Source organism: Aethalodelphis obliquidens, unplaced genomic scaffold (assembly GCF_003676395.1).
Source record: "Aethalodelphis obliquidens isolate GAN/ISIS:26980383/991018 unplaced genomic scaffold, ASM367639v1 scaffold7, whole genome shotgun sequence".
Classification (NCBI taxonomy): Eukaryota; Metazoa; Chordata; class Mammalia; order Artiodactyla; family Delphinidae; genus Aethalodelphis; species Aethalodelphis obliquidens.
Window position 1 is genome coordinate 1,300,392 of NW_020837951.1, and position 27,756 is coordinate 1,328,147.

The 27,756-nt window shown below is 67.8% G+C and overlaps 1 protein-coding gene across 4 annotated transcripts in view; it reads right to left on the reverse strand.

Annotated features, from left to right (window-relative positions):
* Positions 1-27,383, reverse strand: part of GPSM1 (G protein signaling modulator 1) — a 30,478-nt gene extending 3,095 nt beyond the window's left edge. The window contains exons 1-12 of one of the 4 annotated variants that reach the window (XM_027104281.1): positions 27,207-27,380; positions 18,468-18,689; positions 17,665-17,800; positions 16,795-16,937; positions 16,379-16,502; positions 16,025-16,140; positions 15,514-15,669; positions 14,478-14,586; positions 13,208-13,331; positions 6,985-7,055; positions 5,983-6,162; positions 34-190 (exon numbers count right to left, since the gene is read on the reverse strand). In XM_027104281.1, the coding sequence (XP_026960082.1) occupies positions 34-190; positions 5,983-6,162; positions 6,985-7,055; positions 13,208-13,331; positions 14,478-14,586; positions 15,514-15,669; positions 16,025-16,140; positions 16,379-16,502; positions 16,795-16,937; positions 17,665-17,800; positions 18,468-18,689; positions 27,207-27,271 (1,603 nt within the window). In that variant the 5' untranslated portion in view covers positions 27,272-27,380. Of the gene's footprint in view, positions 1-33; positions 191-5,982; positions 6,163-6,984; positions 7,056-13,207; positions 13,332-14,477; positions 14,587-15,513; positions 15,670-16,024; positions 16,141-16,378; positions 16,503-16,794; positions 16,938-17,664; positions 17,801-18,467; positions 18,690-21,123; positions 23,465-27,206 lie in introns of those variants that run through there. The other 3 variants (XM_027104283.1, XM_027104280.1, XM_027104282.1) reach the window with 3 other exon arrangements.
* Between the last annotated feature and the right edge of the window lie 373 nt (positions 27,384-27,756).

Here is a 27,756-nt window from a genome sequence, read left to right on the forward strand (position 1 = left end):
GGAGGGGACCGTCTCCGGCCCCCGCAGGCTCACCCATTCTCTCCTCCAGGGTGGGGGCGGCCGTGGCTTCAGCGGCTGCGGGCTGGCCCTCCTCCAGGGGACAGCGCTGGTCGTCCATGCGGCTGCTCTGGAACTTGCTCAGCAGGTCAAAGAAGCACTCCTCGTCGGAGGAGGGGGCCCGGGGGATGCTCTGGGGGGCGGGACGGGCAGTCAGTGCTGGCTCTAGGCCAGCCACAGGTGGCCCTGCCGTGGTCGCCAGCCCCTCACAGACCCCCGGACACAGCTGAGTGCTGCTCGGCTTGGGCCCCTCCCGCTCCCAGCACCACCCCTGCCCCCCCTTCTCTCCTCCCTGGTGCCCCCCGGGGGCCCCTACTGGGCCCTTGTGTCAGCCACCTGCAGTGAGTGCCACCCATGCCTGTGCACCTCCGGAGCCCCAGCACCCAGCACAGCGCTCACCAGTGTCTGCTACACAAGTAAACGAGTGAGTGAGGGACTAGCCCCTTGGCAGCCCGTGATGCACACTGCAAGTGGCCGGTGCCAGGGCCCTGGCAGCGGTGATGCTGGACCCAGTTGTGCCAGCCACGTCAGGTTATACCACCAAAGGCAAGGAGCCCGAACTGGGGAAGGCGAGGGCTTCTGTGTTCCCAGTCCCACCCCTTGTGGGGTTTGGACAGTTTTATAAGGTCCCCAGAGGACAGCAGATGTGCGCGGGCCACGCTAGAGACAGTGCTCTCATCCCCCAGCCCCTCCCTCCGTGTGCTGGCTGAGGCGGGAGTGTGGTGGGCCAGGGTCTGCTCTGGGTGGCTGGGGAGAGCCAGGACGCCAGGCTGGGGGCCCTGGGTTGGTGGTTGGACCACAGGGGCTCTGGAAGATGCCCTCAGTGAGCATAAGTGTGCAGCCTGGGGGCTTCCCTGGTGGTGCAGTGGTTGAGAATCTGCCTGCCAGTGCAGGGGACGCGGGTTTGAGCCCTGGTCCGGGAAGATCCCACATGCCGCAGAGCAACTAAGCCCGTGCACACAACTATTGAGCCTGTGCTCTAGAGCCCGCAAGCCACAGCGGCTGAGCCACAACTACTGAGCCCACGAGCCACAAGTACTGAAGCCCGCGCGCCTAGAGCCCGTGCTCTGCAACAAGAGTAGCCACCGCAATGAGAAGCCCGCGCACCACAGCGAAGAGTAACCCCCACTCGCTGCAACCGGAGAAAGCCCGTGTGCAGCAACGAAGACCCAACGCAGCCAAAAAAATAAAATAAATTAAAAAAGAAAAAGTTACATTAAGTGGGCAGCCTGGGCAAAGGGGAGAGCTGACCTTGGGCTAAGCCAGCTGACCCGGGCAAGTCCCACTGCTGGGTCAGAATGGGGGGAGGGGCCGCAGTTCTGAGGCAGTGGGTGCGATAGGGTGAGACCAGGTCCCTGGGTCAGGCTGAGTCCCAACGGGCAGGGTGGCCTCAGTTCACACCCCATGGAGGGGGCGTGGTCTCTCAGGGGCTGCCCAGAGGGCAGGACCAGAGCAGGCCCACCCCCAGCGCCAGCCTCACCAAGCCTGGTACAGGGCCCTGCGGGCTGACAGCTAGATGGAGTGGCTTCCAGAGGACACTCTGGGCGCTAATCGGCACCCCACTCCCTCCCCCGCCAGAAGCTGGCCCTCCCTGCCCAGCCCTGGCCCGTGCATCTCCTGGCTGGCTGGCTGGCGGCCGCCTCGTCGCTCAGAGCCCTGCCTGAAATGCGTGACCCCAGAGCTCCCGACGACCCAACACCAGCCCGTTTCACAGAGGAGACTGGGGCCCTGGAAGCTGGCCCCGGCTGGGCTCCCAGAGCACAGTGAGGGCCGCTCCGAGCTGCACTCAGGCCCTGGGGCAGTGAGGCGTCCGAAGGCCGGGAGGACCCGCTGGCCGACGTGGGCAGGGAGGGGCAGCCGAGCGGGTGGTCCCACCGACCTGTGCCGGCAGGTGGCAGCTCGGAGGAGACCCCACCGGGCTCAGGCTCTTGGGTCGCACCTCCCCACCCCCTACCTGGCCAGGGCGGGCCCAGAGCCAAGGCCGGAGCCGGGGGGTTCAAAATCCACCCCTGAGGGCTCTGCTCTCCTGTGGTGCCCAGGAAACCTGGAGGGAAGGGAGAGCCGGTGCTCAGGGGCCCATAGGGGCCTTGGCCAGGGGGCTGCACCTAGTCCGGGCCTCCTGGGGACCTGCAGGCCCGGCAGAGTGGCTGGGGACCAGCGTCAAGGTGGGGTCTATGGAGAGGTGCCCCCCCCAGGCGCTCGTGGGCTCTGCTCACAGGCTGGGGGCCCCCGGCTCCGCCAGGCGTGGGGTGAGCACAGCATCTGGCCCCAGCTGGGATCTCCCAGGTGAACCATGGGCCAGGTGAATGGAGCCAGGCCCCTCCCAGGAAAGGTGTGACCCGGGGGTCCCACTTCACTGGACGCACGTGTCCCCAACACTCCTCCAGCCTCCCCTGGGCTGCAACTTGGGCTCAAGAGAGGCACCTGAAGGAGAGGGGGGTTTGCTGTAGGCCTCTCACGGCGCTACCACCACCGTGGCCAGGGCTGGGCTGAGGGCCCCACCGGTCGTCCAGACAGGCTCCCGAGGCACTGCGCCACAGCCATCCCAGCCTGAGACCTGGGACTGGCCCGGGGCCTGGCAGCTCTCACCCTCCCCGAGCCCGGGGCCACCTGTGAAGGGTGGGCGCCCCCTCATGCAGGGCACTGCTGGCCTGGGACCACAGGCACAGGGGGAGGCCCACGCCCCTCGCTCAGGACACCGGCCTGAATCCCAGGAGGACACGTTCAGGGGACCTGGAGGCCACCCCATGCTCCCGCCCCCCTCCTCTGCCGGACTTGGGCTCCCTCCGCCCGGAGGTCAGAACTCCTCGAGGCTCACTCCAGCCCCACCGCAGAGGTTTCAGCCCATCTTCTCCCCGGGAAGAAGGAGCCAGCCCTGGTCGTGCAAACTCTCCCCTCCAGCCGGCCTGGCCAGTTCCCCAGGGCTGCAGCTGCCCTGGTTCCCGAGCTGCCCAGGACGGGGACGTCCGAAGGCAGGTGAGTGCGGGTCCACACACGGGACTCACCCCCACTGAACTGGCCCGGGGGAGGCTGCCGGGAAGCTGACCGCTTGCCCGCCAGCTGACCACCCACCCGCCCTGGCCCCCCAGGAGGAGCGCTCTGCCGCCTAAGTGCAGCTCCGACAGGCCGTGAGCCTCCAGCCGTGTTAGGGATCCCCCCACCCACGCGGATCCGCAGCCCTGTCCGCCAGCAGCCAAGTGACTTTGGGTGCTGGGCCACGTGGAGCCCAGGCAGGACGCCGAGGCCCCTGTGCCACTGCCCTGACTGCAGCGCCCGGCGCTGCCTCACCGCAGAGACCCACTGGCTCTGTTAGCTTGATGCTTAAATAGGACCCAGGGCGAGGGCCCCGCCCCGTCCCTGCCCACCCGCGCCACGCACGCACGCACACACGCGCACACGTACACACACACACTCCGTAAACACTCGGAGATGGATTTCCCTGAGCACAGAGCCTGTGGGCAGTCACAGAAGCAGGGCGAGGGGTGAAACCTGTCTGGGGAGCACGTCCTCTCTGAGAGCAGCCCCGGCCTCCTGCCCAGCCCGGAGAGGAGCCGGACGGGTCGGTGTCCTTTCCCATTCTGGGCCTCGATGGTTGCGTGGCCTGACACCCTTGCCCCTGCAGAGCCGCAGCATCACACAGTAGCCCCCTTGGCTTCTGCCTGGCCCCAGACCAAAGCCCCTCGGCTGCAGTGCCCTCCCTGGCCTCCTGCTGCCGCCTGGGTGTCCCTTTCCTGCTCCGGGAGGTCGTGGAGTCAGCGTCAGCCCGGCCCTGGAGCCAGCAGGGGCCGACCACCTGAGGCACCTGGGTAGTCCCGGCAAGAGAGGTGAGGACAGGACGAGGACACCAGAGGCCCCTCTTAGGGCCCACTCTGTCCTGCCCCTTCTGTAGTGGGTTCAGAGCTGCCGGCCCCTTCCATTACAGCCCTGGGGACAGACGGCCACCACCAGCAGCCTGGGACTGGCCCTCTGAGGACGCCTCCTGTCGGGTGCCTGGGTGGGCACGGGGGTTCAGCCCACCAGCGGGGTCCAGGCCTCCAGCTGGGGCCAGGCTCAGAACCCTGTCGTAGGAACTTTCTCCAAAGACACCACCATGGCCCGACACCTTGACGTGTTCTCTTTGGGGGCCGACCTGTGGGTGCCAGGAGCTGACCCTGGCCTAGGAAGCCCAGCCCTAGCGTTCCTAGCTGGATGCCCTCAAGCCATTTCTTTCTACCCTGAGCCTTGGTTTCCCCTTAGGGCTGCTGTAAACGAGGCGCACGTGGCGAGCCTGAGCCTCGACTGCCGTCTATTTGGCAGAGGAGGTCCCGGAACTGCAGCTACAGGGACGCGGCTGGGCCAGAGCTCCCAGACGGGACGGGCAGGGGCTCTCGCAGCGCCGGTCTCCGCCAGTGGCAGCCGCAGTGTGTCGGGGGGGCCTGGCTCACCTCCCTGGGCCCTGCCTCTGGGGCCCAAGGCTCTGAGGCCCCCAGATGGGAGGTGGGGTGTACGGCTTTGCCTCCGTCACCTCTTTGGGAAGCCTTCCAAGACAGCCCTCGTGCGGGGAGGCTGGTGTGACTTAGGGATGCGAGAGAATCAGAAAGACAAGTCTTTCTGCGCTCCCCGCTGCGGGGCGGGGCGGGGGGCGGGGCTAGGCATCTGGGGTGCAGGCGCTGCCCCCCTCGCTCAGCCCCCCTTTCACAGCATGAACAATGGGGTGTGGGTATGGACGCCGCCGTCACCTGGTAGTATGGTCTTGGGTGAAGCCGGGCGGTGGGGGCCATGAGCACAGGCCAGGCCTCTGCTCGGCCTTGGGCAGGCCTTTCCTACTCCAGAGCCCACTGTGGCTCCCCAGTGCCCTGACGGGGGTCCTTCCCTGCCCAGACCCTCTCTGGCTGGGCCGACTCCAAGACTCCCCCTGACCTTTGGGGCCGGCCCAGCCCTGCTCCCCATGCCCGGCCCCTCAGACCACACCCAGCCACCCTCCTCAGATCCCGCAGCCCCCGCTGTGCTGGTGGCAACACCCTTGCACTGCCTGGGCTCAGGGTCGGGGAGGGGCCTGACGGGGCCTCCTGCCCCGAGCAGGGATCCCGTCCCCCTCCCCAGGCCCCTGTGCCCTCCCCCGCTCACCCCACTCCCCGGACACAGACTCTGGCCATCCTCTGGCCCATCCAGTGGCGCTGGGGTCAAATGGGGTCAGCGGAGGCTGCCCCAGGCTCACGGGAAGACGGGTGCAAAGCAGCCGTTTGGGGCTAAGAATACCCCGCACAGCACCCACGCCCCTCAAAGGCGGGGAAGGTGCTGATTAAACCGTTGGAGGGAACTCTTTTCAGACTAATTCTCGGAGGCTTGGACGCAGGTGTTCTGTGCATGGGGGGCTCCAGGCTGACCTCTGAACCTGTGTCCCCCCGTACCTGACCTGCTCCTGAGAGCCTGGAGAAGCCAGCCAGGCTCCTGGGCACCGTGCGACAACTGCCAGGCAGCAAGAGACCAGGTGCGTCCCTCCATCCCCCACCCGTCCGTCTACTCGATCACTATAGTCCACCCACCCCTCAGCCGTCCATCCGCACTCATCTGTCCACCAGACCCCGTCTGTCTATCTACGTCTGTACACTGTGTCCCCAGGACGAGACTGCTGGCTGGGCCTGAGGACCTGAGCTGCACCCCCCAAGCTGTCCTGCAGACCCTTCCTGGGCTGCCTGTTGCCCCACCACCACCAGCACGAGGCCTCCCGTCCAGCTGATGAGTAAACCCTGTCCCTGCCCGGGGTGCCCCGGGCTTTCAGCAGGCCCTGTGCCCACCAGGTCCCAGGGGACGGCCCAGGGCCATGACCTCGGCTCCCCGGAGAGGCTTGGCCCGGCTTCCAGGTGGGCCGTGTAGGATGCCGTGCAGGATGGGCAGTGGAGCCCCTCGCGGCTCCCTGTGGGCCCCTGGGGAGAAGTCGCCTACCGTGCGAGGCACCTGCACCCGGACGTCCGCGCTGTCCAGTGGAGAGTGGCCACCCTCGCGCGGCCTCCTCTCAGCAGCGTCCGGCCCTTCCTGGTACTTCCTGCTCCTCACGGGGGCGGGGAGCAAGTCCCTGCCCGGCCCCCGCCAGTCCCCTGCGTGGTGGCTGTCTCCATTCTGCTCCTGGGGAGCGGGGGGAAGACCGGGCGTGGGAGGGGGCCGGGCCGCCAACGCCCCCCAGCCCAGGACCCCAAGAGGGGCTGAGCAGATGCAGTCAGCCCCATTTTACTGACCCACACGGAGGTGCTCCGGGGCCCGAGGAAGAGAGAGCTGCCGGCAGCCTGGGGGCAGCCTGGGGGCAGAGAGAGGCGGGGCGGGGACCACCCCAAATGTCCACCTGCCCACACTAAGCGATGGGTGACCGTGGGCGGCGCTGAGCCTTGTCCCCACGGTGGGTCCCCGTGGCTGTCCACAACTGAACCCAGTGTGCACTGGAGGGACTGGAGGCTCCAAGAGGCCAGGCCACTGCTCCTGGGCTACACAGCACCCACCCTGGCAGGTACAGAGCGGCCCCGGGGCCCCCAAATCTGTTTGGGGTCTGTCAAGCCCCCGCTGCTTCCCCCTGGAGAAGAGCCCGAGTGAGGAGGGGGCAGGCGGAAATGGGGGCCAGCCAGGACGCTGGGGGTCTGCAACATGTAAGGAACCGGGGGCCTGGGTGGCGGGACCATGGTGAGAGGCAAGGGAGCAGCCCCCAGTGCTGCGGGGTCTCCTGGGGCCCTCTCTGGGCACATGGCCCATCCAGGGTCCTGGGCTGCACGGGGCACATCTGTCGCCCCTGGCAGGGACATGACGCAGACAGGAACCCTGGCGGGTGCTGGCAGCTCGGCAAACACCGCGCCAGCCTCGTATCCCACTGCCCACGCTCTGCTTCTAACCGCAGGCAGCTGTCGCTTGGCTGCCACCTGCCCCACGTGCCCCCGGCCGCCCACCCTGAGCCCCACTCACCCGCTCCAGGGGGAGCCTCAGCAGGTCCCAGGTTTCCGCGCTCAGCCTCTGTGTCCTCTTGGGCCTGGCCCCTGCAAGGCAGCAGGCCCAGTCAGCAGGCGCCGGCCCCGGGCCTTGAGGATCACGAGCTTCCCACCTCCCAGCCCACGTGGGGGCCAACGTGGCGTCTGCACGAGCGCCGCACCCCCGACTGGACAAGCACGCGGGCGTCCAGGTGGGGCTGACGGCGCAGGGGCCCCCGTTAGCTCAGCTCCTGAGCTCTGGGCCCGGCTCTTCCCCGCTCGCCTTCGCCTCCACCGTTCCCTCTCCTCAGATACACTTCCTGCGTCCACACAGCCCCGGGCCTCAGCCTTGGTTCAGCTGCTCCCCACACCCTGTGCCCGCACACCCTCACCCCGCCCACACCGCGGCAGCCCAGGTCCTCGGGGGGGCCGGGCTGAGTGAACTCTCCTCTGGGGGCTGGGCCTGGCGAGGCCAGGAAGCACAGTGGGCAAAGTGACCGAGGCCTCCGGCACCAGTGGACACCCTGGGGGTCGCGTCTCGGCACCACTGGCCTTGGACCGGTCACCCACCCTGCGGAGCTCAGCCCCCTCCACACCCCCCACCGACGCCCCCATCAGATGGTGCCGGCGGACACACTGCCCGCAGAGCGGGGGGACTGGAGAGCATCTCATGGCCCCTGGTGCGTCTCGGGCGCCCAGCAAGCTGCAGCCGTGGATGCAACGGTTCGCTCTCCATCCCCACCGCCAGTGCCCACCGCCCACGGCTCCGCTCGTGAAGCTAAGCTGCTCTGTGCACGCCTGCGGTGCAGCGTGGGGAGCCAGACCCGGAGCCCGCCCTGTCCAGCCCCTTGCTGCGGTCAGGCGCACGCGCCACAGCGAGCGGCCTCGAGGGGTGGGAGGGGAGCCCTCCACCCGGCCCCCGACCCCAAGCCTGGCCTGGGTTCTGGGCCCACACCCACTGCCTGGGACACGGTCCCCAGAAGGGTCTGGCGCTCGGGCGTTCAGACCGGCCCAAACCAAACAAGCAGAGCTTCACAAGAACTAACTGGGCAGGTGGCCTGCAGCGGCTGGCGAGGGCGGCCGTGCTCTTCTCCTGTCCTGGCCCCAGGCCCTGAGCAAGCCACACGCCGTCCCCCTGCCCTCCTAAGGCCGAGAAACGTGCCAGTCCGAGGTGGGGATGCAGTGATCCTCGGAGGGGCGTCGGCGGTTGCTGTCCCGGGAGCTGGGGAAGGAGTGGCCACAGCGGCCCGACCAGGTGCCAGCCGGGCAGTTCCTGGAAGCGTTCCCCCAGGACTAGGCCAGCTGACGGCCCCCTGTCCCCACCGCTTGGCCGTGGTGGTCGTGCGGGCCTGCCGCTGCCCCCCCAACCCCGAAGAAAACAGCCCCTGGCTGGCAGGCTTCTGCCAGGCCCCGAGCCAGAGGGGTGCAGCCTCGGGGCACACGGCCCACCCACAGGTGAAGGAGAGGAGCAAAGGAGGTCGGGTCCCCCCGCCCACCCCCAGCGGCACGAGGAAGGCAGCTCTGAGAAGGAAACGAAGGAACTGGCCCTGAACAAAAGGACTGGGGACCCCATGCCTGGCGGCCCTTACCCCACCCCACCCCCGGCCTGCAACAGCCCTGCTCCGGCTCCTGCCGCCCCAGCGAGGGGCCCCGCCCCGCCTGGCCCTCCACCATGAAAGGTCCCTCTGAGACGCAGCCCGCGCCCGGCTGCAGGGCGGGTCCCTCCCGGCCCATGAGGACAGCGGGCGGAAGGCCCTCCGGGCCTGGCTAAATGCATCCTCTGTCTGGAGAGCGTGTTCCGAACCCAGCGCTTCCAGCGGCCCCTGAGCTGAGCCCGCCCTGACTGGGGGCATTCAGGCACCACTGGCTGGCTTCCTGCCCCGTCCGCCCGAGAGTCAGGCCTGGAAACTTCCCCGGGACTGCGCACCACGCCTGACCTGTGCGGCACCCTCGTCATCCTCTGTCCCCACCAGGTGTCTCGACATACTCTGTCCCAACCCGCTGGTTTCCAGCTGCCCAGCCTGGTGCCCCCGGCCTCCTACCTCATGTCCACTCCCTATTCCTGGCGGCTCCACCTTCAGAGCCGACCCAGAATCCGAGCCCCTGAGCCCCACTGCCTCCCTGCCCAGCCTTGCCCCGTGGTCCCTTCTCCATGCAGGGGCCAGAGAGATGCCCCAAGGGTCTGGGTTAGATCTTCCTCTGCTGCTGGACCTGCAAGGGCCCCTCTGCTGTGAGGGCGGGGCTTACTCAAGGGCCCACGGCTCCTCCCTGGCGGGATCCCTCCTGCCTCAGGGCCCTTGCACGGCTGTTCCCTCCACTAGGACTGCGGTTCCTTCTCAGGCTCAGGGCTCCCTCCCTCCACTCTCTCAAGTCTTCACTCAAATGTCGCTTCTGGATTGAATATTCTGCATCCTCCCAGATTTCATGTTGAAGCCCCAAACCCCAATGTGATGGTACAGCAGGTGGGGCCTGGGGACGTGATTAGGGTCGGCTGAGGTCATGAGGGTGGGGCCCTCACAATGGGATCAGTGCCCACATGAGGAGACCAGAGAGCTCCTTCGCTCTCTTCCCCCCACACCCCACCCACCCCATCTGTAGATCAAGAGGCCCTCACAGAACCCCGCCACGCTGGCACCCTGCTCTTTAACATCCAGCCCCCAGAACTGTGAGAAGTAAATGTCCATGGTTTACGCCGCCCAGTCTGCGGAGTTCTGTTACGGGGCTCGAGCTGCCACCCGCTGCTGTACTTATGGCTACGCCCTGCCCCACCCAACTTTCCTAACCAGCCCCCAAAGCACCTGCAACATGTGATTCTCTTTCCACACGTTTATCATTTATCACTGCTGTGGCCCTAGAGCTCGGACAGGGCGTAGCGTACAGTAGGTGCTTTAAGGATGGTGGAATGAGTAGCTAGCGTTTACCGAGTGCCTACCGTGTAAGGCCCCATGGGCAGTTTCATTCACTGTCCCCTCCGGGCCGTCGCCAGCATAAGAGGTCCTAGCCACCCTCCCAGGACTTTGGACACAGGGGCTCAAGAGAGGGTGACCACCTGGCCAAGGCCAGCGAGCCCAGAGGGGTAGAGCCAGGTCAGGACAGGGGGAGTCGGGGCCATAGGCGTGCCTGCACAGGGTCCAGCTGAGAGTGGCTGGAGAAGAGTCAGACCTAAGGACAGATGAGGGCCCCTGTGGCCCCGTGGCCCTGACCTGTCCATCACAGGTGCCTGGCACGTGGGTGGGCTGCAGGCCACTTGCTGAATGCACAGATGGGCCGTGCTGTGTCTGCATCTTCAGCCCTCCTGGGGACATGAGCTGTGCCCGTCCCCACCAGGTGCTCTTCCCAAGATGACCAGCGGGCCTGCTTCCCAGATGGGCACATGGAGGCACAGCTAGGTCGCCACTTGCTCTGCCAACCAGGACGTGCGGAGCCAGGGCCAGAGCCCGCAGCCTAAGCAGCCGCTCAGACATCACACCACGAACATCCCAACCTCCCAAGGCGGCTGGATGCGGTGTTCCGGGACTCCTGCTGCTCTGGGCCCAGGACGCCCTGAGCAGGGCACAGGGGATGAAGGGACTGAGAAGCAACACAAGTGGGGGGGGCAGGGCAGTCCACACCCTGTAGGCAGGCAGAGGCGTCCACCAGAGGGGACGAGCAGGCAGCCCCGTGGGGCTCAGCGCCGACTCCCCCATCTTACGCGCTGACCGTGCTGCCATGTCGAGGGGGCGCAGCGGGACCTCCATCCAGCATGAGCCCCCGCCCGGTGCCCTCCTGGGGTGGGCAGGGTGGGCACAGCAAGTACCCTGGGAGGACCGACCCTGACCCAGGCAGCAGTGGCAGGGAGGTGCCCCGCCCACCCAGACTCACCCTGGGACCTCTTAGCTGGGGTGGGGGCAGCGAGGGCCGTGAGGGTAACACGTGGGCTGAACCCAGCCAGGCTCTGGGTCCTCCAGGTGCACGAAGTGCCGGCCACCCAGGCCCACGGCCCACCACAGACCACACCTGTGATGCAAGGCCACGCCCACCACAGGCCACGCCTGTGATGCAAGGCCACGCCCACAACAGGCCACGCCTGTGGTACAAAGCCACGCCCACCACAACGGTCACGCCCACCACAACGGTCACGCCCACCGGCTCCCTCCCGCCCCCGACCCAGCCCAGGGCCTCCCTCCTCCCCTGGAGATGCTCCTCCACCAGGGCTGGTTAAGGGCCCTCCGGGGGCTCACTTGGCCCCCTTCGCCCCCCCACCGCCCCCCACTGCCAGGCTCTGGATATGCAACACCCCCACCCCCGCACCCCAGGGACAGTTTCCAGAAGACAGGCACCCGGCTTTCTGGAAACTGGGCCAGCCCACCACCCACGCTCAGTACGCCCCTGAAAGAACGAGTGAACGAACGGATGAAGGAATGATGCTGTCCCTGCAGAAAGCCCTGCCGTGGCCTGCACCACAGGCCCTGCCCGTCCGGGCTCACCCGATCGGGGGTCTCCTCCAAGCAGAGCTCTTCTCCAGGGCCGCCTAGAGTCAGGGCGCTGGCCCACCTCCAGCAGCTGCATCCCAGGGCCGGGGCCCCCAGACCTGCCTCCACGGGCCTCGGGAGGCCGTCCCGGCCACTGTCCTCCCAGGAGGATGGCCTTTTCCCAGCGGCTGCTGGCTGCCCGGCGCCGGCAGCCTGGTGGGAGGAGGCTTCCTGGGGCCCCGGCTGGGAAGGGTCTGGGCCCGGGGCAGAGCAGAAGAGGCGGCGTGGGGAGGACAGAAGCCGCCTTGTTCCCGCACCCACCATGTGCCCCCCTTTCCTCAGCTCAAAGGAGAATGAAAACACCAGGAGAACCCGGGGCTGGGCCGCGCCTCCGCGGGAGCCTTTCCAGACGCCGGGCTCAGCCCTGTCCCCACCTGCCGCTGGGGCTCCCAGAGGGTGGCCTGGCAGGGCCAGGCGTGCCAGGGGCTCTGGGCGGAGCTGCCCACCCTCGGAAAACCCTGGCCGGAAGGGCAAACACTGGCCTGCACGTGCCGGGACGGGGTGGGGAGCGAAGGGGGCCACACTCCATCCCATCCCCACTGGCTACAGCACCCCCAAAACAAGGGTGGCTGAGGGTCCCGGCAGCCCATTTCCTCCCTTCCGTCTCAGCCTCTGAGCGAGGGTGTGGCTCTGAACCCTCTTCCAGGACAGGCCGTTGTCACAAATCCATGAGCGTTACAGCACAGAACCCCGGAGGCCTGACACCACAGTCAGATGGCTTCCCAGCCTCGTCCTGGGCGGGCCTGGGGGCTTTGGAGGTTGGGAAAGGTGGGCGACCCGGGAACACAGCCATGAGGGGCCTGGGTCTGGACTCTCCGAGAACTCGAGAACCACGAGTTGCGGACTGTGTGGGCTGGGAGGGAGGAGCAGCTAACCCCTGCCCAGAGCCTGCCCCGTACCCACCAGCAGCGCGGGAGGCCAGCTCAGGGCGGCCCCTGCCCCAGCGCCCACATTTATTGATCTACTTGCTTGGCCGCGAACTTCCTGTCCTTGTGTGGGTAGCATCACTGACCCACACAGGGCGACCAGCAGCCCGTGAACGAGGTCGTCACAGCAGCCGTGGCTGAGCTGCGGGCCTCAGTTGATGCGTCCCTGGCTCACGGCTCCCTCGGCCTCTGGCTGACCTGGCTTCTCCCTCCTGCCAGCAGCCCCCTCCCACTCCATCCCTACAAGAAGCCCTCCCCCAGGCCCAGCCCCCAGCCTGGAGGGGGGTCTTCAACCCCAGAGGAGTGGGGTGGCTAGGGAGGGGCAGGGAGGGGCCCCCTCCTCCTCGTGCCTGAGAAACCTGGGGGGTTCAGGGCAACCCCAGGGCCCCACTGCCCCAGAGACCTGAAGGACAGGCCTGAATGCCCCTTTGCCCGCGCTGTGTCCCGCACCTTCCAATCTCAGCGTCCCGACTTGCCCCCAGCACCCTGTCACTTGCCCATGCCACTGTGAGCTCTGGAGTGAGCTGGCGACGGGGCTCAGATGCTGACACGCCCCAGGGACAGGGGCTCAACACGTTATATGAGAGATCCCTTCCCTTGGCTAGCAGCTCTGTTAAATATTCTCCTGTTCCAGGGCGGAGCCCATTGGGCCCCAGCGTGAGCCAGCACCCCCTCTACCCTGGCAGCCCTCCTGCCACCCCCCTGCCCTCTCAGGCCCCTGCATCTCAGGCTGAGGTCTGAGCCCACGGGAGAGCGGCACCCCCCGCCCAGCCCAGGAGCTCACCTTGGGCCTCGTAGCCGGCCAGGTCTGGCTTCTCCGCGGCTGCCGGGCTGGACAGCCGGCCCAGCGCCAGCTGCAGCTGTGCCACGTTCATGCGGGCCGTGAGCTCCCCACTGCGGTCCCCGATCTGCAGCCGGGCAGGGCCAGGTTAGTGGGCTGCGAGGCCCCCGTGCACTCCCACGGGGCAGTCACGGCCCCGGGTCTCCAAGGGCACTAGGCCCACTGCGCCCCAGAGGTGGAGTCTGGCGGGGGTCCCGGGGGTGGGGGTAGCCTCACGTGCCCCTGACAGCCCCCCTCACACCCCAGTCCGGCCGTGCCACGTGGGGCCCTCCCGTGGGCAGTCAGCCTGCACCTTTCTCAGCCCCGTGCCCGCCAGGCTCCCGGCGGGGACCCTCCCTGCAGGGAGGCCACGTGCTTATCCAGGAGCAAAGCCACAGGTAAGGCGGGTGGGGGGACCCCCCACGTGGAGTTCCAGGGCCCCTGCCTGTGCTCAGAGGGACGCAGGGGCCGGTCCCGCTGGCGGCCCAGGCGGAGGGGCTTTTTCCAAGCCAGGACCTCCCCTGACGCGAGCTCTCCTCCCCTCCACCAGGACACCTAAGGGCCTTGCCCGCCTGTGGACTTGGGGCTGTCTGTGGCGGGTCTGGGGAGCGCTGGGGTGGGAGGTGACCTGGCTCTGCCGCTGGGGCTGCTTCCTAGAGGTGGGTGAGGGCTGAGGAGGGGACCGGCCGGGAGCCGGGGAGCCGGGGCTCACCCGCGCCGACCCTGGAGTGCCCCATCGCGGGCTGCCCTGACCCCAGCAGGAGGGTCCTGGGTGGACAGGCCCACTTCCCCAGGAAGGTGTCTGGTTGAGGGGTCCCAGGGGAAGATCCCCCAGGGGCGGCCGTGCCTTTGTGCCCCTGGGCTGCCCCTGGCAGGTATTTCCACCCTGGGTGTCGGGCAGAGGCATCCCATGGCCCAGCCTGGCACACTTCCGTCGGAGACAGAAGCAGCCGGTGGTGGCTGCCCAAAGGTGACGCTAACCCTCTATGGGCGGAAAACGGGCCCCCACTCCCCCCTCCCGACCCCCTGGCTACAGCAGACAAGCAGCCACCAGGTCTCAGGAGTCACGGGGTGGCTGGGCCCCTTCGCAGCAGGTGGCGACAGCCAGGGAAGGGCCTAGAGCACACGGAGGCACCAGCCCACCTGGAGGGGGCTGGGCAACTCCGGGGATGCGGGGCTCCAACGCTGGCGAAGGCCAGGGTTGGGGGCTGAGGGGAGGGCAGGCCTGGCTCACCTCCTGGGAGATCTCCAGGTGCTTCTTGGCGAAGGTCAGGGCCTGTGCTGGGCTCCCCATGGATACGTAGGCGTTCCCCAGGCTCCAGCACGCCCGGCCCTCACCCACTCTGCCGGGGAGGGAAACTGAGTCCACGTCTGCACCCCAGGCCTGCCAGCCTGCCCACTAGTCCAGCCGTCCCAAGCCCCCAGCCTCCGGGTGGTCAGGCCCATCACGAACTGGGGATGGGTGTGGGGGGGGTGCTCCGTGGGTGGTCCAGGGTCCCCGGCGTGGCCTTGACTGCCCCCTAGTGGCCGGGGAGGCTCTCACCCCTGTGGCTCCCTGAGCAGCAGTGACCTCATTCCCTTGGTCATAAATTTTTAAACGGAGCCGTAAATAATGGAACATAAACTCAACCACTGTACAGCGCACGACTCGGTGGCTCTGCGCTCGTCTACCACCTACGACCATCGCCTCTATCTCGTTCCAAAACATCATCACCCCAAAGAAAAACTGCAGGCCACGTTAAGCCACCCGGCAGAGCAGCCTTCTAGAAGACGCCTCCCCGCCACCACCCGCGAGGGGCCCCGGCCTGGGGCTCTGGGCCCTCTTGCTGCCACTGCGCCCCCAGACCTACGTGCATGGCTGTGTGTTTAGGCGTCTTCGGCCAGGCGGTCTGTCTCTCTGTAGAGACTGCCGTTTACACGGACGTGGAGAGAGGGGGGCACGGGGGTGTTCAAGGAGGCAACGGGGCGGGCACCGGGGCACAGCCCCCCAACCAGCTTGCGCCAAGGGTCACTGCGAGCAGCTGGCCCAGCGTCCACTGGTCTCACCGGGTCCCACTCAGTGGGCGGTGTGGCCAGCTGATGGGGGAGGCTGAGCGCAGGCGGGGCCGCCTCGAGCAGGGTCCCTTGGCGGTCGGCGGCAGAGCAGCGCCTCAGACCCAGGCCGGCGAGCCCAGGCCACTGTAATCAGCTGTTACTCAGCCCAGGGGCCTGAAGGGGCGATCGGGGGCCCCGGTGTGGGCCTGGCAGCCACGCGTCCCCGCCGCACGCACCTGTCGGCCAGCTCCTGGGCGATGAGCAGGTGCCGCAGGTGGTACTCGGCGGCGCGCTCGTAGTCTTGCAGCAGCGTGTACGTGTTGCCCAGGCTGTAGCAGGCCTGTGCCTCCACTGCCTGGTCCTTGAGCTGCCGCGACAGCTGCAGAGTCTTCCTGTGGGGGGCGGGGGGTCACCCCAGGAAGGAAGATTCCAGTATTCCCCTCCACGGGGGCTAGGGCACAGCTCATGCTCCCCCAACGCCCCTTTCCAAGGGCTACGTGGGGGGCGGTGGGGAAGCAGCCCTTTGGCCCCGAGGCCTCCAGCCCCAGGACCCCACTGGGGCGTCTCTCTGGGCTCCATCGGTCGCCCTTCCAGGGTGGCACAGAACCCCCCGCACGGCCCCTGGGGAGGCTGGGAGGGCAGAGCTTGAGGTGGGCGCCTCCTTGGCCTGGGGTCCAGGCTCCCTCACCCTCCCAGGGCCCACCCTCTCCCTGGCTGGGCGGTGGGCGTGGGAAGGGTGCTGCCTACTTGTAGTACTCGGCGGCCACGTCGAAGCGCCCCAGGAAGATGTGGGCGTTCCCCAGGTTGCTATAAGCCCTCCTCTCTGCCGCCTTGTCTCCAAATTCCTTAGCAATGGCCAGGCGCTGAGGACACGGACACAAGGCCCAGGTGGTCCCGGAGCAGCCCGGGGTCCGATGCAGATGGCAGGTGCTGCCCCCCCCCCCACTGCCCAGCACGGCCAGCCCGACGTCCATGTGCCCAGAGGGGCAGCCCTGGGAGCCCCGGCCCCAAGCCCCGACGAAGCGAGGGGGCTGCTGGGGAGCCCCGGCCGTCTCGCTCCGACCCTGTGTCAGGGCCTCCCCGTCGCTGCCACCCACTTACCTCCTTGTGGAAGGTTGTGGCCTCTGTGAAGCTCCCCAGCAGGTAGTGGGTGTTGCCCAGGTTGCCATAGGCCCTGCCCTGGGCTGCCCGGTCGCCCAGCTCCTTCACCAGGGACAGGTTCCTCCTGGGGGCCGAGTCTCTCTGAGCTGTGTCCCTCCCAGCGACCCACCCGCCCAGGCTAGAAGGTGCTGAGTGGGTGGCCTCCACACAGTCCCTCCCAGGGTCGTGCCCCCAGAGGAGGGTGGCTCTGCTCCGTCTGAGCTCCAAGGCTCGGGTCAGCCTCCGCCCCGCCCCCGACTCTGGTTTTCAGCTGCAGCCTATGCCGGCCAGGCCGAGGACAGGGCGGGTGGGGGTGAGGAGGGAGCCCACCCAGGTCCCCGCGTGTGCAGAACGCGGGGACAACCCCGCCTGCTCACTCGTAGAACTCAGAGGCCCGGCGCAGCGTCTCGCGGACGGCAGGCGGCAGGTGCCCAGGGTCCCTTGCTGCGCTCCAGGACAGCTGCTTGCCCTGGGCGTGGTACACGTTGCCAATGTTGTAAAGTGCCCTCGCCTCCCCAACCTGTGGGTGACACTGAGGTTGGTGGGGGGCGGGGGGGCGTCTCCGAAGCCACAGCCCCCGAGGAGCCGGCCGCTCAGGCCCTGCGCACAGAGCTGGTGTCCCATCGCCTGGCCCACGGTCCCCCGCTGTTCCTCAGGCCCCAAAGGCAAGGGCCTGGAGGGTGGCAGCACCAGGTCTAGACACTAAGGTAGCGGTCACGGGGAGGGAGGGACGCGTCCCCACCCCTCCCGGTCACCCCTCTCTGACCCCCAAGGGTCAGGGCTCTGCCTCTGCTCAACCACCTCCGAGGCGGCCTGGGGCGAGTCAGTCACCTCAGCCGCAGTTTCCTCGCCCATACAGGGGCAGGGATGCTTACCCCACAGGGCCACGGGGGGAGGACACAGAGCAGGGCTGTCAAGGGTCCAGCAGAGCTGGACCCACCATTGCTCGAACGGTGCTGCCTGTCCAGCCAGGTTCCTTCCGGAGCCGGCCCCCACCCCCGTCTCCCTCTGGCCCCAGAAGTGACTGGGGGTGTTGGTGGCTTCAGGGGGGAGGTCGGGGAGAGGGGAGCTGACGTGGAAGATGGGAGCCCGGGCCTCAGCCCCACAGCGTCGGTGTGAGCCAAAGTGCCCTCGTTTCTGAAGGGGACCGTCGTCCCACGGGAAGAGCACACGGGGCTGTGAGTGGTGTCACCTGCGGCTCCGATCCCAGACCCAGACAGGGCCACAGGTCAGGGGCCGCCGCCCACCTTGTCCCCCTGCTCCTGGGCGATGTCCAGGTGCCGCTGGCAGCAGACAACGGCCTCGTCAAAGCGGCCCAGCACCTTGAGTGTGTTGCCCAGGTTCCCACTGGCCTTGGCCTCCCCCATGCGGTCACCGATGGTCCTGGAGGGCAGGAAAGAGGGAGGGGCTGGACCAAGGACTGGCGGGACCCTGAACCCAGCAGGGAGCCCTGGTGACGGCAGCAAGAGTCTGGGGGGACCGGGAGCCCCCAGACACTGGGATGATGCTGGGCAGGGGTCCCACGGTGGGTGGGCCCAGCTCAGGACCACTTCTCTGCTAGGCCAGTCTGGGGGAAGGACTTGCGAAGACCGGCTTGGAGGCAGGAGAGTTGGGGGCCTGGCAGAGGGAACTAACCATGCAGTGTGCATTTGCTGCGTGTCTGCCGCCACCACACACTGGCTGGATGCTGAAACCAGGGCCCACCAGCTGGAGGGGAAGGGCCTGTGGGCACGGTGGTCGGAAGCTCTGCCCCCACCTGGGATATCTGGGGGCTCATGGGGTGGGGGGGGCTCCTGCAGGCCTTAAGGAGCAAAAGAGGGGGCAGGGAACACGCAAGGGGAGGGTGTTCCAGGGAGGGGCAGCAGCGGGGAAGTTCTGGAGGCCCAAGAAGAACGGAGACACTGGGAAATGGGGGGCGGGGGCCGGTCAGGGGGGGCTGAGTGGGTGGGGCCAGCAGGAGGAGGCTGGTCGGTTAGTGGTGAGAGCGGGGGGGGGGGGGCCCGGGGGAGGGCGGGGCGGGGGGGGGGGGGCCCGGGGCAGGACGGCTCACCGAGCTAGCAACAGGTCGTGTTTGTGGTACTCCAGCGCCCGGGCGTACTCCTTCAGGTAGAAGTAGGCGTTGCCCAGCTGGCTGTAGATGGCGCTCAGCGTCTTCAGGTCCTCGGTGCCCACCTGCACAGCGGCCTCAAAGAAGGCCACGCCTGCCTTGAAGTCACCAGCCTTGCACAGCCGCTCACCCTCCAGGGCCAGCTCCAGGCACGAGGCTTCCATCCTGGGCGGAGAGGAGGGGTCAGGGCTCTCAGCCTGCCCCCCACGCTCCATCCTGGGCGGAGAGGAGGGTCAGGGCTCTCAGCCTGCCCCCCACGCTCCATCCTGGGCGGAGAGGAGGGTCAGGGCTCTCAGTCTGCCCCTCACACCCCTGCACGTCACCATTCGGACAGCGGGGCACCTCGGACGGCTGTGGCCAGTGCGGTGCCCGGGGGCGTGGGCGTCAACCTCTCTTTGGATGAACGCCCAGGTTGGCACACGGTGCGGCTCACCTGTGCCGCAGGCTCACGGCTCCCCTTCCCCACCCCCAGGGCACCCGGCGGCCACGAAAGCAGGAATCTGCAACTGCAGCCGGACCCTCGCCCAGAGGCGGCCTGCAGACACTACCTCCCCCAACCCCAGTCCCAGCTGCTGGGGCGAGGGGCCGCCCCCGGGCCAGGTGCTACCTGCCACAGTGGCTACGGTGGCCTGGGGCAGGCCCTGATCCCCTGTGAGGATGACGGAGGCTCACAGGGTCAGCCAGATGGTCAGGGCCACACAGGCAGGATCCGATCCCAGCCCCTCCTGGGTCCTGCATCGTGGAGCAGGGCCCCCACTCTCCAAGCTCTCGGGGGGGAGGGAGGGGCTGGGGACTCGGCCGTCACCTGTCCTCACCTCCCATTTTCTGGTGGGGCGTGGCTGCATCTGAGTCGATGTCCTGCGCTGGGGCCCGAGGGGGGCTGGGGGCGCAGGTGCAGAAAAAGCCAGGGAGAGGGCCCCCACCGAGGCAAGCGGCCCCTGCCACCCCGCACCCCACTGAGACCACACAGCAGGAGCAGAGCACCCCCTGGAAAGGCGGGAGCCGGCTCCGGGCTGCCACAGGCCGCCCCGTTATCCTTCTCTTACTCCCATTGCTTTCGGATATCATCAGAGTTCATGGAAAACCTACAGAGAGTAATTTATAATAAAACGTGCACCCAGACAGCCAGCGGCACCCGACGCACTCGACCTGCTTCGTTGTTAGAAGTGTGCAGCGATCAGGAGTTGCTGGGGGGGAACCAACGCGTTTCCTTAAAAAATAAAGTTGTTTAGAGTAATGCTTCTCAACCGTTTCTTTTCTTTTTTAAAAAATAAATTTATGTATTTATTTATTTTTGGCTGCATTGCGTCTTCGTTGCTGCGTGCAGTCTTTCTCAAGTTGCGGCACGCAGGCTTCTCATTGCGGTAGCTTCTCTTGCTGTGGAGCATGGGCTATAGGCGTGCAGGCTCAGTAGTTGTGGCTTGCGGGTTTCAGGAGTTGTGGCTCGCGGGTTTCAGTAGTTGTGGCTTGCGGGCTTCAGTAGTTGCGGCTCGCGGGCTCTAGAGAGCAGGTTCAGTAGTTGTGGTGCATGGGCTTAGTTGCTCCGCGGCATGTGGGATCTTCCCGGACCAGGGCCCGAACCTGTGTCTCCTGCATCGGTAGGTGGATTCCTAACCACTGCGCCACCAGGGAAGTCCCTCAACCGTTTTATTCAAACTGCCCCTTTGACAGAAACCACAACGTCCCATTCACTCTGCTCCTGCGTTCTCAAGACAGCAGGGCACTTCTTTTTACAATGAGAGCTACACCTCAAGAACCGGCTGGGGTGAGGCTGGTGAGCCCCTGGAGAAGCTAAGCCCAGCGCCCCGCACCCCACAGGCTCAGCGCCTTCTGTCGGCACCTTCACCACGCCCCTTGTCCAGTCACGACTCCCCAGCATCGGGGCCACTCCTCCTGGGGAAGAGGGCTCCTCCCCCCCTGGAGGATGCAGGGCCCACACCAGAGGACCCCGCCATCTCCCCCACCCCTAGATTCAAGCAGAGCCCTGTGGCCTCTCAGAGAGCCGGGGTCAGGGGCACGGCCTCGAGACCAGGATGCCAGGCCCTTTCACCTCCCGCCCACTCCTCAGCAGCCAGCTCACCAAGAGCTCTGGGAAGGGCCCTCCGGATGCCACGTCACAGGAGCCCATGGGCAGCCGCACTCCACCAGCGCCACGCACGGGGCTCCTTAATTAAGGCCTGCTTGTCCCTGCCCAGCTGCTCACTGCACGGCTAGCTGCCCTCTCCTCCCGGGGACTCGGTCTGAAACGCAGGTGTTTTCGGAGCCCCACTGGCTCGGGCAGATCTGATCACAGGCGTGGCCTCCCCCCGCCCACCTCCCTGCCCAGAGATGTGGCATCAGTGGCTCAGAGCAGAGGAGGTTTCTGGCTTGGGAAGGGCCCTGGGCCTAGAAGTCAAGGGGGCAGGGGCACAATGTTGGGGTGTCTGACGCAGCCTCCCGGAACTACAGACTGGGAAAGCTCACCAGGCCTGCACATGGGGAGGCCACCTGGGGAGGCACCAGGCAGGGTGTCCCAGGTCAAAAGCCCCACCCCCTTCCTTGTCCCAAGAACCTCCAACCGCACGGTGACCTCCAGCTTAGCACCCGTCCGCCGCCGCACCTCTTCCTCTGCAGGTGGCGCATCTTCTGCACGTACAGCCACAGCTCCAGGCCCACGGGCAGCAGCAGCGGGCGGGGGCGGGGGGCGCCGTACACCACTTTGCACACGGCCTTCTCAGCCAGGCTCAGGGCCGCAGGCGGGCCCTCCGTGGCGGCAGCCGGCATGGTGGCGCTCCGGGCCTCCCTCCTGGCCAGCCAGCCCTCGCCCCACCTCGGCTGCTGGTCCTGGGGGTGCGCCGGCCTCACGGTCCCCCGCATCCCCCACCGCAGAGCGGTGGGCTGAGGCTCTGGTGGCCTCGGCTCCAGGAGACCCCCGGCCCCCCGGCAGCTGGTCCGGGGCCTCCCAGGGCCTGCGGTGGATCAGGGGATCAAGGGCGGCTCAGAGCCGGGGATCAGCGCCGTCAGCAGGGCGGGCCAGCGGGCGCCCAGGGGAGCCTGTCCATGCGCTCCCCTTGGGGGCAGGCGCACAGCAGGGGTGCAGCGGCCGCACCCCCGTCCCGCTCACCCAGACTCTCACCCCACTCCGGCCCTGTGGCTGGTTCGGGGCCAGAACCCCGTCACGCAGCACAAAGGAGCACCAGGCACCTAGCTGGCTCCGGGTCAACGTCTGTGAGAGAAGGAGAGGAGGAGGGACACGGCGGTGTGGCCCCCACCTGGGGAGCTGGGGCTCGGCAGGTCTGCACTTGGCTCCACCCCGTCCTCCTGGCGGCCTGTCCCCCAACACCCAGCCTGGCCCATAGCAGCACATGGTGCCCAGCGCCCGGCATGCAGCAGGGTCAACAGGTGGGCACAGAGTCCAGTCACCCTGTTAGTCCCCCGGCCTCTGGGGCACTGCTGGGGTTACCACACCTGACCAACGAGGAGCCCCAGGCCCCAGGTTAACCCAGGTGCGGGCCTAGAGGGGCCTGGGGCCAGCCGTCTTGGGAGGAATAGACACCCCCCCACCCAGTTCCTTTCCTGAAACCACCAGCCCCCTGGCCACCTCCTCGGCCCGGCTCCCAGCTCCTCCAGCCACCACGGCTGATGAGGCGCGAGTGAGCATCTCTGGGCAAAGGGAGAAGCCTCTGGAGTAGCGGGGGTTGGTGCCAACGTCCGGCTAGGGGGAGGGGGCCCTGGGGCTCGGTCAGGGCGGAGCAGTGGCGAGAGCCCAAGGCCCCTCCCCTCCCAGCAGCCCAGCCCGCGGTGCTGCTGCCTCCCAGGAGCCCCTAGGTTCCCACGGGGCTCACGGAGGCTCTCTCTGCCCCACCCGTAGGGGGCCCCTCCTGCCAGGCCACTTGCCCGTCTCAGCAATGGGCCTTGGGTGGGAGGGGGCTCAGCTAGACCAAGCAGCTGGGAACCTGGGACAGGAAGGGAAACGCAGCTCTGGGGTCAGAGGGAACTACAGACCCAGGGTGGGCCCAGCTCCCCAGGACCATGCTGGGGTCTGAGCAGAGGCGGGAACCCAGGGATGAGTAGGAGGCTGTGGTGGTCCAGGGCAAAGGCCGCTCAGGATACAGGACCCGGGGGTCAGCCTCGGCCCAGGAGGCCCAGCAGGCATTGCCACCAGGGAGGGCCGAGACCTGGAAGGGGCTGGGTGGGTGGATGCAGAGGTGGGAGAATGAGGTCCCAGGCTGCCCACCCGCCCACACCAGGCCCTGGTCCCCAGGGTGTCCAGGCCAGGGCGTTCTCCTCCCTGCCCGGAGGCCTCTGTCCACCTCGGGGGAAGCTCAGCTGAGGGGGGCAGGGCAGGACCTGGACCATCTCCCCCTTGCGCAGCTCCTGCCAACAAGCTGAACCCTCAAAACTCTGCACTGTCACCTCGACCCCATGCCCCTCCTCCCCCCCCGGGGCGGCCCCCCAACACCTGCACCGCAGGCCGTCCTCTCCTCTCCTCCGTGAACCTGCCTGCACTGGCCAGGCTCACTTCCTGTTCAGTGAAGAAGGCTCTGGAGCCTGTCTCTCCACACCGCCTCTGCAGGCCTGGGGTATCTGTGGGTGCTCCTGCCCACTGGGGATGCACTGGGGTTGCAGCACCCCTAGGTCACCCACTTCAGCATTGGTCTGCGGAGCCGGCCTTCCCGCCCACTGCCCATGCCCCCATGCTGTAGGACTGCAGGGGCCTCCAACAGGCCTGTCCACCCAAGGACCTGACAAGAGCCCTGTTGTCAGGGCACGAGATGGGGCTCCCTGGGGCTCTGGGCCGGACTGGCCAGGGCTCTCAGGGGCCAGAGGCTGTGGTCTTAGCTCCCCCTTCACCAGCCTCACCACTCAAACTCTGGGAGAGGGGGTAGCCTTCCACCTGGGATTTGCCACCTGGGCTAAATAGATGCTTAATTTTTTTTAATTTGGTTAATTTTCCTTTTTTGGTTGTGTTAGGTCTTTGTTGCTGCACATGGGCTTTCTCTAGTTGCAGAGAGCGTGCTTCTCATTGTGGTGGCTTCTCCTGTTGCGGAGCACGGGCTCTAGGCGCACGGGATTCAGTAGTTGTGGCTCGTGGGCTCTAGAGCGCAGGCTCAGTAGTTGTGGCACACAGGCTTAGTTGCTCCGCGGCACTGGGATCTTCCCGGACCAGAGCTCGAACCTGTGTCCCCTGCATTGGCAGGCGGATTCTCAACCACTGCGCCACCAGGGAAGTCCGATGCTTAATTGTTAATCTACAGTCCTCCACGTCCTAGGGAGAGACGCGGCCCACCGCCTCAGGGGCCTCAGGGGTCAGCCTGCCTGCCCCAGCCAGGCCTCGTCCACCCGTGAGCTCTGCTACCCAACACCACGACGGCCCAGCATCTCTCTCCTCGAAAGCGGCTGACCAGGGTCAGCCTTCCCAGGAGCCAGACCGCGGCGGCCAGGAGGTACGGTAGTATCTGCCAAGCTCCCGCCACCTGCCCCCTGGCTTACCAGTTAATGAAGTGATTACTGACCGCTCAGTGGCCGGCCTTACTGCTCTGGTCACCACGTCAGCCCCATACCCCTCCCACCTGTCTGCGGCACCTGAGACAGCATCCCGGGAGTAGCCATCGGCCCGGCCCCGCCTGGCCCCTACTGCCCTGCTCTCTGCCCCCACGGGCGGTCCATCAGCACTCATGCCCCACCTGCCTGTCTCCCCGGATGGCACGCCGTCCTCTGGTGCGCACCAGACCACCGAGGCTGGTCTCCAAGCCTGGCCCCCGGCTCCCACCACCAAGGCTCACTGGCCAGGGGCTGCGTCCCCATCAGCCCCACTCTCTGCTAAATGTCAGCATCCCTGTCCTGGGCTGTCACCCACACTGGGCCTCTGGGCAGACGCTCCAGGGCCCTTGCTCACCCCCTGTCCTGCCGTCCCCAGAGTGAAGCCACACTGACTCCCCTTCAGTCTGGGCGGGGGATCTAGGAGCATCATGGGACAGGCAGCCTGGGAGAAGCAGGAATCACTGGAGAGGAGAAGGACCACCACCCAGCTTTACAAAGTGCCGAGGGGCACGCTTCTCAGGAGCCCTGGGGTAGGGCCGACTGCCACGGGGCGTGGGACCCCTGTCCGGGCACCTGCCGATGGGTCACGCCTCTAAGAGCCGCCCCGCAGTGGTGTGCTCGCCGCCCAGCTCTGCCCTCGCAGCCCCAGCAGGAGCGCTCAGCTGCTGGCCTTAAGGGAGCCAGAGGGCCAGGAGAGGGCGGCCTGTGGCTTCCCCACTTTCGGGGGCTTCTCAGCCACCTGCCCATCCCCCCCGGGTCCCTCAGCACCCCCTCCCAAACCCCTGCCCTGGGGAAGCACTCCCAGGCGCAGCGGACCGGGGCTCTGAGTGTTAACCGTCTCCCACCCCACGAGACCCCGCCCACTCCTGCCTCCCCGACCCGGTGCCCTCCCCAGGGCCCCATCTGGGGACGTGGCGGGTCACGAGCACCCTCACGCTCAGGCCCTTCTCCGTGGGCTTTCTATGCCCGGTTCCGCCCAGAACCCGCTTTGTAAGAGCTGAGCTCACCTCACCAGGCAGCGGTGTGGGTGTGCGGAAGGGGAGTCACCAGGCGGGGCCACGGCAGAGGGGACCTGGCCTGGCCCCCCACACAACAGGGGTTCTCCCAGAACAGCGACCCCTGGGGTGCTCAGACCAAGGGGATCCTGTCCGCGGGGCATCCACGTGCCGGGCTGCCTGCACCCCTCCACTCCCACGCCATGGGGGGTCTTCCCAGGACACACAGGCTCTGAGGGGACAGATGACCTTCTGAGAGCGTCTCGGCAGCCTCTGAACGCCAGCTCCGACCGGGCACGGGCCCGCGCACGCCCAGCCGCGGCCACACGCGCGGCTCCAGACGCTCACGGGCGTCTTCACAGCCCCGAAGGCGGGCTCTGGCCGCGCCCCCCAAACCTCTGCCGGGCTTTGCCCCTTCGGCCTCCACTCGGGGCTCAGCTCGCAAGGAATCCAGGCCGGGCTCCGGGCCCCTCCCAGCGTTCGCTCTGAGCTCTGCCCCTGCCCAGGGATGGCTCCCCCAGGCCAGGGTCCTGTCTGGTGTGTCCCCGCTGGGCCCTGGTGCCAGCCCACACCCCAGGCTGCCAGGTCAAGCCTGTGGGGAGACCAGCACGATGTGGACCCCAGGGTTGGCTGTGCAGGGTCTCCCAGGGCTAAAGCGGCCTGGACCTCCCCCACCATAGCTCCCCTACACACACACACACACACACACACACACACACACACACACACGCACGCACGCACACAGCCGGCGGCCGCCAGATCAACACGTGTCATTCTTCCGAAATACCCCCTCTCCATCGGAGAAACGACGCTGGGGCAAACGCAGCCCCGCACAGCTCTCCATCCCAAGGGGAGCCGTGGAGAGGGTCCTCTAGGACAGGCCTCCAGCGTCGGCTGCCAACAGACCCACTCACACGCCCCTCCCCCTGCGTGGGGCCCAGGAGCCAGGCCGGGGGCTCAGCGCTCCATCCCGAGACCACACAATGGGGGCTGTGTCTCTGGCCAGCAGCACAGACCAGACCAAGGTGGGAGGGGCCCCAGAGCCTCATTCTGCACATGGGGGGGTGGGCACCCAGCAGAGGTTTGCGGCTGCTGGGCTGCTGGCCAGGCTGGAGAATCCTCGCAGGCCAGGTTAGGCCCCGTGAAGGCTCAGCAGCCCCCAGGTCTTAGGGGTGGCTGGGGGTAGCCAGGACGATGTCCCCCCAAGTCGGCGGCCTGTCCCCACTGTGGGACGGCCTGTCCCCGCTGTGGGACGGCCTGTCCCCACTGTGGGACAGCCTGTCCCCGCCTCCGGGAGCTGCAGTCAGTAAGCAACCCCGGCCCAGCACTCACGCCTGCCCCGCTCTGCTGGACACCTGCACGCCAGTGCCCGTGCCCGTCTGGGCCAGGCCCAGGGCATCACCTTGTGGCACACCTTCGACAAGCCTGGAGTCACCAGCCAAGCACGCGGCCCTGGCCAGGGCCACCCTGTCATCCCTGATGGGCGTGGGGCGCAGAGCTCAGACCGCTGGCATCACTCACGAACCTGCCCGCGGCAGGTGCCTCTTCAGGCAGGTGCCCACCCACCCACCTAGCTGGCTGGCTCTGCAGCCCCACGCCAGCCACAATCTACTGGACCACAGGCACCTGGTGGGCTGGTGGGGACACGGCCCCACCCGTGACACATCCTGGTCTCTTCAGCATACCATGTCCCCCTGCCCACCCAGTACTCGGGCCATGGCAGTGGGGAGGTGGTGCCAGGCTTGGGAGGGAAGCTCCTGGAGCGCCCACCACACGCCTGCCGTGCCACAGGGCCCAGCTGCCAGGAGAGCAGGGCCGTAGAAGCTGCCAGTCTCCCAAACCCTGGACACCGTTTGCGAGGGGGCGATCCGGCAGGCGGCAGTCCATCCCAGCGGCCCACGCTGCCCACCCGCTAGTGCCCTGGTTCTCGAGGGCGTGGGCCGTGGGAGGCCCAGCGCCCCCAGCCTCCGACCCCCTCCCCCCGCCCCTCCTCCCCACCCCGCGCCCCCAACCGCCGCCGGCCCCGCTGGGAGGGGCGTCCCCGCCACGTTGCGCGCTCGCCGCCGCCTTTGTTCCAGGCCGGCCAATCCCGCCTCCAGCGGCCCCAGCTGCCCGGTCCCCGCGCGGCCCCGCGCGGCCCCACCGCCTGCCCTGCCCTACCCACCTGGAGTAGAGGCGCCGGGCAGGGCCGAGCAGCTCGTCAGCGGCGGGCGGGGCCGGACCCGCCATGGGGCCGAGGGCGCCGAGAGCCGGGGGCCGCGCACCCCACGCTCGCGCCGCTCGCGCCGCCCCGCGCCGGTCCGCGGTCCGCTCTCCGCTGTCCACCGCCCGCCAGCCGTCCGTCCGTCCGCGCGGGCGGGAGGCGCCGAGGAAGTGATGTGCGCGGCGCCGCCCCTCCCGCCGTGGCCGTGATGTCACCGCCGCCCGAGGGGGAGGGGGCGCGGGCCGAGCCGCCGGTCCCTCCCCCCGTCCGCGCGGTGGGGGGAGGGGAGAAAGCCGGGGTCGGGGGAGCGGCCCGCGGCGGGGGAAGGGGCGGAGCCTTTGAGCGTTCGGCTGGCAGAGGGCTCAGGAGGGTGCGACCCCAGCCCCCCAGCGTGAGTGCAGGAGAGGGGCCTGGCGCGGCATCGCTTCTGGGGGCTGCTGGGGCTTGCGAGGACGTTTGCGTGGAGGCGCAGCGCTGCTGGCCTCGTCACCCCCGTTTCTTCCCCCCGTTG